The following is a 15,613-nucleotide window of genomic DNA, read 5'->3' as shown; positions in this document are numbered from 1 at the left end:
AGTTTGCTCTGTTATAATTTTGCAGTATTGTGTTAGAACGTAAGTAGTTGCCCCAAATTAAACTTTCCGGAGATTCAAGCTAGAACGGGCCCAATCTCCCATATTCTTATAACTACTGTTGGAGCTGAATGTACCATATTTATCTTTTTAATTAATAACAGTGTACACCCCAAGATTTTAAGAATTACGAGCAATTTTACATGCACTTTTCTGTCAGTCGTCTAGACATTACGAGGTAGCAATTTAACTTTGTTTTGCTTCTTCATCCCATCAAATGGCATCAACATCAACTCCTAATTTTCTAATAACATTCATCTTCATATTCTTTGAAGCGATAACGCCACAAGAAAATTACGGTATAATTCAGGACCGGTGTCAGATTTAATACTTAGAAAATATTAGCTCTTTAAGCTAATTAGTCGCGAAATAATACAAGCGTCAAATCTTACTAATATAAACTACAGTGGCTACTACGGCGCATGTCAGCAATATAAGACCGCCGACAACTGACATGTGGGCAGCTCCATTACAAAGATCACCGGAACAACATGACATCTGACATGTGACTTTGGAGCCCCTCTCTTGTGCTTTTCTGCATAGCTCAAAGTTTTCTGGTCCATCGTAGCATTGCTTGGCAGATAAACAACCTCTGGCGAATGTGGATATTTGATCAGCTCGTTTAAATACCTTGCCACACCGACTCTGCCCAACGGAGCAGGTTATAATATTCTTCGCACTATCATCGCACTCGATCCAACTTTCGCTACTTTCACAACGGTAACACTTGAGAGCTGATCCTGGGAAGGAAAAGTAAAGTTTCTCTTTTTAGACAACAGAATGCCATATGCCTAGCTAAATATAAAATCCCTTTCGAGTCCGTGATAAGGGAAATACTCTCTAAAGTTTCAACATCAGCTTTTTGCTTCATTGACTTCCAGTATTTTGACACAAAAAACACTTACTTTTCTTTTGTAAGAAATGACGTTGTTTTATGACTTACCCGGAGAGATGCAAAGAAATATGGCAAAGGTGATGAACAAATTCCCCATGGAACTTGTTACAATCCTGGTCTCTGCACAATTTTGGCAAAGCGTATACAGGTGGACTTTTCAGTTAATGCGCTCCCACTAAAGTAACCAGCTGCAGATACAAGTACATAATTTCGCGTGATAGCAGCTGTATGATTGCAGCTGGAGGACTACAGAAGACTTTGATATCGGTAATTGATAAGAGTTTAAAAACAATGCATATTGTTCTCAGAGATTTATAATATTACTTGAAGTATTGATCACTGCATTATTCTTTAAACCATCTATCTCATAAGGTTTTTCTCTATGCTATGTTGCTATTAAATTGAACTGGGATTTTATCAACAAATTTAGCCATACTGCAGATCTAACGGATGAATAATTTCATTGGACAAAAGGCTTTCTCGTAGAGACAGTGCTTCAGTTGCACTATAAGGCATACCAGTATTGCGCGTTGTGGGAGGCAGTAGAGATCTTTATCCGTTACACGTTATAAACACGCGCAACATATCTGCATCGCACAGAGCGTAGTCAAACTTACAATCATAATTGAGACAGACAGTCTAAAACATATCATCAATATTCCAATGATTTAATAAGTTAAACTTTATTCTGAACCTCGGCAGATAGGCTGGGGGAATTAGGCCCATTGTACGTACTAACTGGATTGTAAATGGTTCTACAATTTCGAGGGGCATTAATTTTGCATATTTAATTTATTTTATTTTACACTTTGTTTAACGTTTTCATTCAAGTCAGTACTTGTACGAGGCTTAGCAAGAAGGAAATCACAACTTTGATCGCAGTAACACAGAGACAGCGACTCAGCATGCTCACAAGCGCGCATGCCAGCAACAAGAGGGTGCTGACCGTTGGCAATGCACTACCGTCATTGCAAAGATCTGAATTGCAACATTCATGGAAGCATCCACCAGCGGCGGATATGCAATCTTTTTTGCTGAAAAACGGTTTACTAGATTTGTCATCACACATCCCCTTTGTTGCACAGCCTCTGTTTGCATAGTATATAGCTTGAGGCGGGCAAAAGTCACCATCTGGATCGCCAAACTCCACTACGGCTGAAAAACAAAACTCCTCTTCTTTCGTGCAGTTGATTTCCACCTTTACTTCTTTGCATTCATCCGGACGACACTTTATATTACTTGATAGTTACACTTGATATTACTTGATAGTTACTGTTACTGTTACTGTTACTGTTACTGTTACTGTTACTGTTACTGTTACTGTTACTGTTACTGTTACTGTTACTGTTACTGTTACTGTTACTGTTACTGTTACTGTTACTGTTATTGTCACAGTCACTGTCACTGTCACTGTCACTTTCACTGTCACTGTCACTGTCACTGTTACTGTTACTGTTACTGTTACTGTTACTGTTACTGTTACTGTTACTGTTACTGTTACGGTTACGGTTACGGTTACTGTTACTGTTACATATTACTATTGCTATTGCTATTGCTATTGCTATTGCTATTGCTATTGCTATTGCTATTGTTATTGCTATTGTTATTGCTATTGCTATTGCTATTACCATTACTTATCATTTCCTTTGCAAAGAATCCCCCACCCACTCCTTCCATAAAAAAACATGCATCATTCCTTGAATAGTAATGTGCGTGATGGTGAAAGTTTCGCCGATCGAAGGCGAACATCTTCCACTGCCAAATATACGCTTTTACTAAACTTCAACTCTAATTCATGCTCAAACGCTTGAATCTTAAATCGTGACAACCTTTTTTGCTTTTCTTGTTAAAGTCGGATTACTGGAAATGGTCACAACAACTCAATGCTAAAATCGTTGTATTGTCATCAAGTTTATGCTTTAAAACATAAACTACCATGCAGAAAGTATGTATAAGTGAAAAACGTTCAGGTTTGTTGAGAGAATTTGATTGCTGTACTCAAGAAATCCAATTCTCACTTGGTCGCTACGATGAAATTTGTACTTTCACATAAGGATGTAGTTCTTGGAGAACGTACGTCATTTTATTTCCATGATAACAAAAGAAACGATGTCCGTACCTTACCGCAACAAAACAATGAAACACAAAAAAAGAACGCACTATTCAGTAATTTAGGTGCCCTTTTTTTACTGAGCTGAGCATCATTCAATGGAATTTAGTTTGTTTATTTCATTAAAGAAACTGAAGTTTGGTGGTTCATTTGGCTCAATATAAACCAAAGAAAAAATCGAACATTCTGTATTAAACAAATATACATATAGTTCAAAACCTTCCCTCAGAAAAGCGAGTAATTAATTGTTGGACGCGGTTTCACACTGTATACATAGCTCCTTCAACATCATCGTTGGGCTGTAATATTTAAATATCTGTATTTTTGGTCTTGTCACTGCATATCCTTAGTCAAATCCCAGCCAATAGAGCCCGACTGCGTCGTATCTTAAAAAAATCACAAACTATAAGAATCTGGTCCAATTCCGATAATATTTTTTCTATAGGGTATTTTTTCTTATCTCGTACCTGACGTCACAAAAGCCACTTTTTAGGCAAAGGGCTTTGTCTTTCTACGCCCCAAAAGTTTGTGAATGTTCTACCTCTAAAACTGTAGCTACTATAAGAAATTTACAAATTCAAACAATTGCATGAAATCAGACTTACTCGACATAAGAATTGTGTTTATAGAGGCTGATCATTAATTATAGGACTTGCCTGACCATCTTCTTCTGAATGACTTTCTTCCTCCAGTTCGACAAACTGACCATTAACCGGTTCCTTGTAGTTATATCACTGAAAGATATTGCTAAGTGATGATAGAAGGCTGGTGTAGCCTCCCGGCAGGCTCGCATGCACTGTGGCACGACCAAATGCAAGCAGTGTGACGAGTTAAAGCCTCTCATCATTTCAATTGGCAGGACCCTCGATCAGCGGCTCGATTTTATGAAATAAAACCTTTAATTAACCTCTCTGAAATTAAAACGTCGCGAAATATCGCGCTAACCCGAAATCGAGAAATTAAGTACGCGCGAAAATAAGTACGAGTAAAGTAGACAAATGACAATAACATGAGCCTTTTTTGATATGTGGCAGCTTAAGAAAGATGCTGAAAAAAAAAACCGGCATGTTTAAGGGAAAAAAAGCGCTATGCAATATTATATTGACACATTCAGGCATCTTGTAATAATTACGTCCTAATTACCTAATTACCATCGTCATCATCATCTTCACCATCGTCCCTAATAAGGCTAAGAACTATCCAGACTTTTGCTGTTCTATTCTTAGAAATAACAGGTAATATAAAAACTTAAGGTAATAGGTAAATTGGATTTTACTGCATAAATCTGAAAGACAACAGTAATTAAAAGTGTGTACCATGTAAATATTTTCAGTACCTTACATTTTTACCCTTTTCAATTCCAATAGGAACAATTTTACGATAGTAAAACCAGTTTAATTAAGAAATAGAAAACATGTTCCGTGTTTCTATCGAGTTACAGGAACACGAGTGGAAGTTTGAGAGAACGAGAAATGCTGTAGGAACGCGAGCAGACAGGCGAGTGTTTCCACAGCTTTTTCGAGTTCTCCCAAACTTTCACGAGCGTTTCTATAACTCGATAGAAACATGAAGAAAATGTTTTCTTTTAGAAAATACCGCGACAAAAAAGAAAACAGCTTGTTTATTTTGATCATCAAAATGTAAATTCTCTTTGCTTGCGCCATCGTTACGTCAGTGTTTCCGTCGAGTTATAGAAACACGTTTGCTAACCAATCAGCGCACGAATTATGGCAGACAACGAATTATGGCAATTCGGAATATTAATTATGGCAATGTTTCACTGTTATTTTAGACAGGTTTGATATTACAAAATGAAACAAACATTTTGCAATTTACGACAGATGTAACACACAGGGAACAACGGAACAACACTTTTGTTAAACTTTATTATCCCATTTAGAATTTTTAGCTGTGTACTTGGGTGAGAAGCCTAACTCCCTACTTGTGGACATATGTATCTCAAACTGGGTTTTTGCGCCGGCAATTTTGAGGAATTGTGGCTAACATTCGTCACTTAAAACAATAATCTATTGTTAGATAATTACGAGGCCTTGTTTGACTTCTATTCATAAAAGAGATAGGTGGAAGACAAAACGTCACAGATCACACCCGGTATTCAAAAGCCAGAACCCCAACCTATAAGGAAGCTTAAACTGCTCTACTGAGAAAAACATCTTTTCTTCAGGTAAGTTACCTTTGTTGGAGAACTTTTAACATTAACAACTACTTAACATACTGCTCTCTATTTTATCGCTGCAATGCTAAAGACGTGGTACAAGATAACTTCTTTCTGAAATCCGTTCCCGTTTGTTTCCCAAAATAGAATTTAAGACCATGTAACATATTTTTTGAGACAAAAAAATTAAGCCAGTCCGAAAACTAATTATCAGCAAAATAACCAGATATCTTCAAACAATGAAAGGCTTTTCTTACGGGGAAAATAGTTCTCGCTTTGCTTCCCTTAAAATTATTATTATAATTTCAAGGTTGTCATCAAGCACAAGCTTATTCTTCAGGTGATAGCTAACAAAGGACAGCATGTCTAAAAAACGTTCACCGCATTATGGGCTACGTGTTATACGAGAGTTTTTAATGTCAGTTTTGAATATGCTGTTCCTCTTCTTTAGTGGAAATAAAGGCAGATGAAAATAAGTTTAAGACTGATGAACTACATGCATTGTTAAATATTGAAACGTTTTAACGCCACCTGCACACCAAAACGAGCCTCTGAAAATTCTTTAATATCGCATGTTTGCTCACAGACAACAACAAAATGCTACTTTACAACTTTTAAATCCCCTTAGAAACAAGGAACGTTGAAGCCTTACTCAGTGTGGAAACTCGTCCAACAGCATGACTAAACTCGTGGTTATCACTGTCGTAATGCTTTATTTTTCCCAAGGTAAGCAGCACCCTATTCTTGGTATGTAAGTGTTTGCGTGTTAGTGTTTCTTCCTCCTTTCTTTTCATTTGTTTAGTCCATCTGTTTTCAGAAGCTAACTATTTTAATACCGAACATGTAATACGTTCTGCCTTCTGAATTAAAACCACACGGCAAATATACGGCAAGGTGCATCCGGCTGTTCTTTTCATTTCGTGATTTGCGGATACGTACATATTGTAACGACCATGTGTGAAGGCAAAATCTCTCGCTCACTCGGTCAGTTTATCGATTCCTATAAATCGCTTTTGTTACCCAACTTTGTCAAGACTTGAGCATATGTTTGATAGGTTTTGTTGAGCTGATGAAATGGCAGCCTTCGTGCCTTAAAATTGTTGACTGCTGTAAAAGAAGCCGTTGGCAATCCTGGAAGCCATTAAAGTGTTCTTTTTTTTTTTCTTTTGCGAAATCATTCCTTTCGAGTTTATTCTTAAGTCAAATTTAAGAGACGTCAAGTTTCATTTAAGAACTGACCAATAATTGCCTCTCATTCAAACGAAAAAAGGTTCGATTTCAACACCACTTCTAAAATGTTCAAAGCAACATCTTGCAAATGGGTCAATAATAATAATAATAATAATAATAATAATAATAGGCTATTATTAGTATTTATCACTAGCGTTTCAAGGCTGACTTTTTAAACTGACTTTGTTATGCTAATATTTATATCAAAACCTTTTTGTTCAAAATTATTGAACGTTTTGCGATTTTTTGGATACCAAACGGTCATTTCTAATACAAACGTGGTTTTTATCAAATATCTGTGTCTTCGGTCATAACAATGCAAATGAGAGCTTACTATGCAATGTCAAATATCGGTTTTAGCTAATCACTTTCGTGAAGCTGGGAGTTCCCATTCCCTGCGAGACACGCGGCAATATAGTAAAAGGTAATATGAACAAAATTGCTTTAAGGATGATTCTTATGTTCCTTCAAAAAGTTTGTCAGAACCAACTAGTATTTAACATTAAATTGTGAACTCAGGGATCTTTGATCTTTAAAGATTCCGTACAATTTTTCAGTTAAGTGACGCTTCCAAAGTATTCCAAGCAAAAAATTAACAACAACAATCTTTATTTGTACTCCATCTCATGTCTACTAGCTAACTGCACAAACTATCAGTAATAAAATGAGAGTACTGTTTGCCTGGAACAACCATAGGGGTTGGCGGAGCCAGGCTGCTAGTTGACATCAGCATTACATGTAAATAAATTACAGGTCAGTTTGAACCAGTTGCTCTTCCATTTTATCTTTACATTTCCTTTCTTTTGTTCATTGATGGAAGTAGCTTAGTAGATAGAAAACGTTATTCGCAAGTTCCTACTTTTGTATTTAAATTAGATAAACGTATGAATTATCCTGCAATTTTCAGTTACTGACGACAATCTGTTCGTTGCAGCTTCTGGACTCAACAAGTGCTACAGTTGCAACAGTACGGAGAGTATGGATGACTGCAACAAACATAAAAAGAAGATATCTTGTCCAGCCAATACTGAGGGGTGCAGTATGCTCTCTGTCACGTATAAAGCTGACAACGTCGAAATCAAATCGTTCAAGAAATCCTGTGCCACAAAGGCGCAATGCAAAAACCCAGATGTACAATGGCAACGGTGCTCCCATAATGATGGGAAACCTTGAAATAGAAAGGTTGGTAAAATTGATCAAAAAATAACGTTTTTTATCATATGTGTGGTACCAAGAGTAGACCTAAATCTTCTCTCGGTAGTATTTAATTTGCACTCTTGCGCTCTGAATGAAATGTAATAATAATAATAATAATAATAATAATAATAATAATTTTATTTATCCTGGTAAAAACCGGTCAGTCGATCAAGATATAGATTGACTGGTATTAATCGGTGACCAGTATAAAAAGCATCAAAAAAGTCAATAAAGAATTACAGGCATAGAATTTACAATTACAAATCTAAAAAGTATAAATGATATACAAAAATTAAAATTTAAATTGTACAAGTGTGATTTGCACTATCCATGTTTATTAGGCAAATGAATGTTTTGCCTTTAAATTGTGTAAGTGTTGTGAGCTCGCAAATCTCTCTTGGCAGTTTGTTCCAGGCACTCGCAGCCGAAAACTTAAACGAGGTCTGTCCACATTTGGTCTTAACTTGTGGTAGATCTAATAATGTGGGATCTCTAAAGGATCGACAATGTCTCTGTGATCGTTTCATTAAGTAAATGTATTTACATTCGACGAAGCTGAACTGTTTGTGACAGTCACAGAGAATGTAAGTATTTTCCTGTTGGTATAAAATGCACGTGTGCCGCTATGGTATTAATTTAGTCTATTGTTGTAAGCATATATAAGGTTTGACAGTCGCAAATGTATTTGTCTCAGCTCTCGAACTCTCAAATTTTATTTTACGATTTTTTCATTTTCTAGGCCTGGAACAACCATAGGGGTTGGCGGAGCCAGGCTGCTAGTTGACATCAGCATTACATGTAAATAAATTACAGGTCAGTTTGAACCAGTTGCTCTTCCATTTTATCTTTACATTTCCTTTCTTTTGTTCATTGATGGAAGTAGCTTAGTAGATAGAAAACGTTATTCGCAAGTTCCTACTTTTGTATTTAAATTAGATAAACGTATGAATTATCCTGCAATTTTCAGTTACTGACGACAATCTGTTCGTTGCAGCTTCTGGACTCAACAAGTGCTACAGTTGCAACAGTACGGAGAGTATGGATGACTGCAACAAACATAAAAAGAAGATATCTTGTCCAGCCAATACTGAGGGGTGCAGTATGCTCTCTGTCACGTATAAAGCTGACAACGTCGAAATCAAATCGTTCAAGAAATCCTGTGCCACAAAGGCGCAATGCAAAAACCCAGATGTACAATGGCAACGGTGCTCCCATAATGATGGGAAACCTTGCACCTTTCAATGCTGCGTGAATACCGATCTCTGTAATTGAGCTCATACAGTGCCACTGGTCAGCACCTTACTCATGTTTGCCTGTCCAAGGACAAGAAGTCTCCAACGTGTTGTAGGAATCACAATCAAGATTCAATTCATTGTTGTCAGCGCAATCTTTATGATCAAGTGACGAAAGTTGCAATAAAACACTGAATAATACTCTCGTTACAGTATTAAAACAATCCCTTTCCTCTCTTCGCAAGTAATACTCCTCGATCCCAGCTTCAATTTTCAAAGTCGTTTTAACTGATACCGATTAGTCAAATAATCACCGAGCCACGAGTAAAGGCAGGGTTAACAAGGTCGGATTTTAATCGAGATACCGGCGTTGATTTGAAGCCAACACTAATGTAGTCTTTGACACAGACGCTCTTTTGGCTCGTCATGAGTCATGAAAACATCTGCGTATGAGGCTAATGTTAAACACATAGTCATTCCACCAACTCTCAGATAGGCTCAAACAGACTTTGCTGTGTAACAACTAACTCCTCGAACCACTGATCACCATAAGCATCCGCCGCCTGGATAGCTCAGTTGGTAGAGCCCCAGGCTGCTGTGCGGGAGGTAGAAGGTTCGAGCCCCAGACCGGACCAACACTCAGGGTCTTAAAATAACTGAGGAGAATGTGCTACCTTTGTAATTACATCTGCAGGGGTCGTCAAAAACTCACACACTTATGGCAAAAGATAGGGCATTGAGTTCCCAGTGTTTTAGTCTGGCTTTGTCTCACGGGTCGGTGCCTCACATAGGGTTAACCTCATTGCTCCTTTCGATTCCCCCTTGGACAGAATTGTCCAAGAAAAATTGCTATGTCTTGTGTAAAATTCTCTACGACATAACATTTCAAGGATTTCTACTCTTATTATGTTCCGGTTAAGTCTTACTGCACCCGTGGACTTTTAGTATTAAATTATGACAAAATAGAAAGGTTGGTAAAATTGATCAAAAAATAACGTTTTTTATCATATGTGTGGTACCAAGAGTAGACCTAAATCTTCTCTCGGTAGTATTTAATTTGCACTCTTGCGCTCTGAATGAAATGTAATAATAATAATAATAATAATAATAATAATAATAATTTTATTTATCCTGGTAAAAACCGGTCAGTCGATCAAGATATGGATTGACTGGTATTAATCGGTGACCAGTATAAAAAGCATCAAAAAAGTCAATAAAGAATTACAGGCATAGAATTTACAATTACAAATCTAAAAAGTATAAATGATATACAAAAATTAAAATTTAAATTGTACAAGTGTGATTCGCACTATCCATGTTTATTAGGTAAATAAATGTTTTGCCTTTAAATTGTGTAAGTGTTGTGAGCTCGCAAATCTCTCTTGGCAGTTTGTTCCAGGCACTCGCAGCCGAAAACTTAAACGAGGTCTGTCCACATTTGGTCTTAACTTGTGGTAGATCTAATAATGTGGGATCTCTAAAGGATCGACAATGTCTCTGTGATCGTTTCATTAAGTAAATGTATTTACATTCGACGAAGCTGAACTGTTAGTGACAGTCACAGAGAATGTAAGTATTTTCCTGTTGGTATAAAATGCACGTGTGCCGCTATGGTATTAATTTAGTCTATTGTTGTAAGCATATATAAGGTTTGACAGTCGCAAATGTATTTGTCTCAGCTCTCGAACTCTCAAATTTTATTTTAAGATTTTTTCATTTTCTAGGTCTGGAAATCTTATATCGCCTCTAGCCCCTGGAGGTTAGTGCTCCTGTATTTGGTTGGTGAATACGTTCCCATTTTTCTCACTGGGTTTATGGGTGTTCGTATCAGGCGGTGGCACAAGCTTTAAAGCTTGAGTGGTATTTACTTTCATGTGTGCCTTGTAACTACCATCTTATTTGAGCTTTGTAACCCTACTTGGACAGTATATTAAACATTCAGGCTGACAGTTCGAGCTGCACACCCATCCCTGTGTACGAGTCATGAATATAAATAGATAGGAACATAACTTTTCGGGGGTGAGGGGCGCGATAAACACTGAACAATTTGCGTGGCACCAGGAAAAAAGAAGTCATCACAAATAGTTCTTTTAGAAAAAGGAATCGAGCACATTTCACTCAGTTCTGCAAGCAATCCCTGCAGAAAACCCATTTTGCTGTGTAGGACTAGGCTATACTTCAGATGGGTTCTCCTGGTTCAGTCCGCCGGCTAGTGCGACTTCCGCTGGAGCCTTTTGTGAGGAATAAAGTGTTTCGTAATTGCAAACCCTTGATTCCTATTCAGTTCAGCTAGCAAGAAATCAGTCTTAAAAATATGCTTCGATTTTGCTGTATAAATAGAAAAACATGTTGAATTCTCTCCGAATGTCCCTGTTAGGTTTTGGACGCAACTGTTACATGCTGTTCCAGTAAAGCTAGTCAGCATAAAGCAAAAATAATCAAAGCCATTATCAGGATATTAACTATGCTATACAGAGCGCTGAATCCTAAAAGTAATTATGACCCCGAGCTGCGTCATTTCAAGTTCACTGCTTTGAGATACTTGAATCTCGTATTGTTGGTCAGCCCTAATAGCAAGGTAGTTACATACATGTAACACGTGTGACAGTTCACGTTTGACGAGAAAAGTATGAAGGACAAAACAGTTGCCGACAGTCCTTAATCACAAGAAATATAAGTAAGACGCAGGAATTTTCACTCATGAAATACACTCATGAAGTGTACGTGCATGGAGATCGTAATGGAATTTCCGGTATTGTGAGAGACGGAAAACCGTAGAATGCGGAGAAAAAACCTGACAGCAACGACGAGGACCAACAGCAAATTTGACCGATCCAAATATGACGCCTGGTCTAGGACACGAACTCCAGCCAAATTGAAGGAAGCGAGCGCTCTCCTCCACTGCACCACCCCTGCAAACCCTTCTTTCTCTTTTTTACTTGGTGGAGGGGGGAAGAAAAGACACAAAACGTTTGCATGAAGCACAGTGCAGGTCAAGGTTTCAATCTGTGTCCTGAAGGAAATGAGTCAGCAAATGCCATTAATGTTAGACAGCTTCTTTCGCCGCTAAGGCTAAGGCACTACCTTAATACTTTTTGGATATTGAACGGCGTCCAAAGTTTGATTGATTTTCAAGTCATTTCTCAAATTCATTGACAGCACTGAATGCATGGGGTGTCTTGAATACCCATTCTTTTTATTTACAACACAAATCAAAAGTGTCGAAGAACTTCAAACCGCCAATCACGAATTCGCTCAGTTGTTTAATTTATTTTTACAGCTAAATGAAAGCTTTCTCTGTTTAGTTCCTGACTGAAGTGATGGGAGGAGACATGTCCTTATATGATGCAAAAGTGACGTACGTGCAACCATAGCACGAGCGGTTTGCTGATATTGACATCACTAAAAATATATCAGATAAAAGTTACATTTTGTTTCTAGGCCTTCAGTCTGAAGAGGGAGCGGTCCAAGACTTGTGAGACGTAGAGTATACAGTGCGACATACTTCCTTCGAGAACATGGCTAGGCTCTTGGCAATCAGTGCCCTACTGCTTTGTTTTTCTGCAGGTACGTATTATTTTCATTGATGTGCAATTAAAAAAGATCTACTCTTTAATAGAACAACTCAGGAACAAATCCTAACTGACCGAATACTTAATTGCCATGCGGAATATATAGCATAGCGCGTTAACGTTCAAATACTGTACTGCTATATTACAAAAGACTGAAGTCGGAAACTTGAAGATAGACCTTGTGAACCTATGCTTCCTTTTAAGAAGTGTGTAAGCGGTCTGTTTGTCTGAGAATTGGCCTTCAGAAAATGCGATCTCACATTCACAAATTTGGGGCGTGAGGACCTTAAACATACAAACACAACGTGTTGTGTTAACAGTTAAGCAATGTGGTCAATTTGGTTTTGTCTGGAAAATGCTAAAATATTGAAATAATGATTTAATAGAAGCCTTTGAGTTACAACGCCTTTTTATCAAACGGCCTGAATAAGATATCGTAAAATTAGCCGATTTCATTGACAATGCTTATGGCAATAATTAGCCTGATCCCGGCAGATTGTTGTTAAAAACTCCTGCTAAAACTACCGTAGTCCGTATTGTCTTTCCCCAGTTTTAAAATTTCAAACAGCAGATATCAAATTGAAAAAAAAGAAATTCCTTCTTATAAGACGCTGACGTAGAAAACGTTTTAGAACGTTCAACGCTCATCTGATGATTTCAGCAGTGTGCTACTGTCGCCACACGAGAAAGAAATACATACCTGACTTACTATGTTTACCGGCCTGGTTTTCCCTCAAACAAGGAACAAAGATGGCTCTCACAACTCGTGCGTTTTAATCTCGCGCAAGAGAAATGGCACAAGATCAGGCTTCCGTTATTTTAGGCATTGGTGAAAATTTAACGCTTGTGTAACTAGAAACAACGAGTTTTATTCACTTTGCTCATCAGGCAGTAAAGTAAATCCACCTGAGCAAATAAGCAACAAAATTCTAGTGAGGAAATTTGAATTCACATTACAAATACCCCAAAACGGAAATCCTAAGACATTTTCATCATAAGGACATTTCAAACTTGTCATGAAATCCATGCATCGTTTCATACAAAATAGACGAGCAATCAGTGAAACTGCTGACTCATAAATGAGGTCTAAACCTGGTAAATGATTGACAATTTTTGTGCACAATTGATTACCCAGTTATGCCATTTTTAACAATATCTCTTCGTGGGGGCAAAAGACATTTTTCAGCGGTTCTTTTGAAAATCAAGTGGGTGGGAGGAGAGAAGGGTGTGATCGATATGGGTTCAGTTCGCTTCCAAGCACGTGGATAACAGTGAAGGGTTCCTTATTCTTTGTTCTTTGTTCTTTACTGTTAAATAAAAAACGTTTCCAGCTATTTTAGCAGATTTTTCAGCTTAAGTGTTCAGAGTTCGTGACGGAATTTTGAGACAAACAATAACGCAAAATTGGGCGGAAACGTTTTAGTTCCTTATTTGATGCAGCCGATTAACACAACTGAAGGCGCGATGTCTGATAAGTTCCACTTTCTATGACGAACATTTTAAAAGAGTTTCTCTCCACAGAATTGAGCACATGCTAGTTGTCTGTGAGACTGAACAAGTAGAAAAAAGTGGAAAATGATGGGTCTGTCTAGACGCTCTTCACTCCTCGGCCGTTTCAGTGTCAAACAATAAAGACGACCCTAGGTGGCATTTCCCTTTATAATTATAACAATACAATTCTACCTCAATAAATAATATCACGTAGGTAAGGAGGAATGGATTACTAACAAATAAAACCGCGAATTGTTACCGAACTCATTCCCGTAAGTAAAACTTGACCAGGCTCCTTTTGACTCCATAGTAGGTCGTTACGTCTTATTCACTGTTACGCGAGTGTGGAGTAAGTCGATTAAGTATAACCTGCACACGACATGCCCGAGGAATCAATATAATTGTTAAAGTGCACCTAACCCCCAAATTTTTTTTTTGCTAAAACAAATCTAGACTTAATTTGAAGCATTTGGGCGAAGAAATTTTTGAATTTGGTTGAATCCTCGATTTCCTATGCCCTTTCAAAGTCGCGATTGAGTGTTTCACGACCGTGTTTTAGGGAGTCTGGGGCGGCGGTACCTGATGACGTCTACCCAGGAACCAAACACAATAGCGCCTCAGTCAACTCTCTGTATTTGCTCGAGAAAATAGAACGCAAAACTAATCGATTCGATGTATTTTGGGACTAAAACGTACCAGTTTTGTCTCAGAATCATTTCTTTTTCGTCACTGGAGTCAGAGTTAAGTTTCGATTCGGAAGGCTCCGAAATAAACTTCGATCGAGCACGTTCGACAACTGTGAACTCACTGCTTAGAGCTTTAAGAGCAATTTACAATATTTCAAGCGACGACGGGGAAGACGTCTTTGCGGACGAGCTGCTTGTATATTAGGAATGGAAAGCTAGATACGAAGTGGAGGAGCAGGCAAACGAAAAGCAGGAAAGAAAACTCAAGGACTGCTTTGGATGGTAATTTCGTCAACTAAACATAAGATTCCCACGCGTGTTTATAGCCCGTTTACATTTGTCCTTACCGAGAATGTATTTTGTCAAGGTTCTGTTAAATCCAGTTTGTGTTTTACTTTCAGTTGAATGCTTCATGTTTATAAGAGCGACGTACGTGTTGCAGTTTTCGAGACTTGATGACCTCCAAAACATTGGCTTCGATCGATTGAAAATCGTATTGTTTGGACCTGTATTTTTGAAGCTGCGGGAAGCAAGGCGGAAGGAAACATTTCATACAATTACCGATTTCACATTGTCACACGTTTTAAGTCGTAACTCTAAATAACCAACGTGAATTGTTCTCAAAGTTTGCAGTGAAATTCGTTGGATAAGCGAAAAGGATGTGTTCCCTAAGCGGTCCGCAGATAATGTTACGCGGCCATATTTTCGACGCTATTGCACAGAATCTTTGTCGCACTGCTGATTTCCAAACCTTCGAAAAACTCTGTGAGTCTAACAATTTTGTTATCATGTAATTCTAGAGGATTAATCTTCGACTTTCATCTAAATCGAAAGAGAAATAAGTGTTGGTTAGCGGCGTACAGTTGTGATCTATTTACATATCAGTATAACGCTTCTTGATCATGACCGGATCACACAACTTTGCCGGTTATGTTATAAATACTGCGGGATTGGAAGATATAGGTTG

General features: G+C 37.8%; 2 protein-coding genes across 2 annotated transcripts in view; one reads left to right on the top strand and one right to left on the bottom strand.

Annotated features, from left to right (window-relative positions):
- Positions 1-131: 131 nt before the first annotated feature.
- Positions 132-1,545, bottom strand: LOC110057284 (prostate stem cell antigen-like). The gene is made up of 2 exons (XM_089275764.1): positions 1,001-1,545; positions 132-797 (listed from the first exon to the last, which is right to left on the bottom strand). Exons 1-2 carry the CDS (start codon positions 1,047-1,049, stop codon positions 439-441), a joined length of 408 nt encoding a protein of 135 aa, XP_089131890.1. The 5' UTR covers positions 1,050-1,545; the 3' UTR covers positions 132-438.
- Positions 1,546-12,308: 10,763 nt separating this feature from the next.
- Positions 12,309-15,613, top strand: part of LOC110057300 (uncharacterized) — a 4,859-nt gene continuing 1,554 nt past the window's right edge. Inside the window, exon 1 of the mRNA XM_020763891.2 lies at positions 12,309-12,464. Coding sequence (XP_020619550.1) covers positions 12,416-12,464 — 49 coding nt within the window. The 5' untranslated portion in view covers positions 12,309-12,415. The remainder of the gene's footprint in view (positions 12,465-15,613) is intronic.

This window comes from Orbicella faveolata, unplaced genomic scaffold (assembly GCF_042242905.1).
Source record: "Orbicella faveolata isolate gen_17 unplaced genomic scaffold, um_ofav_v1 contig_1, whole genome shotgun sequence".
Taxonomy (NCBI): Eukaryota; Metazoa; Cnidaria; class Anthozoa; order Scleractinia; family Merulinidae; genus Orbicella; species Orbicella faveolata.
This window is presented reverse-complemented; position numbering and strand designations above follow the sequence as displayed.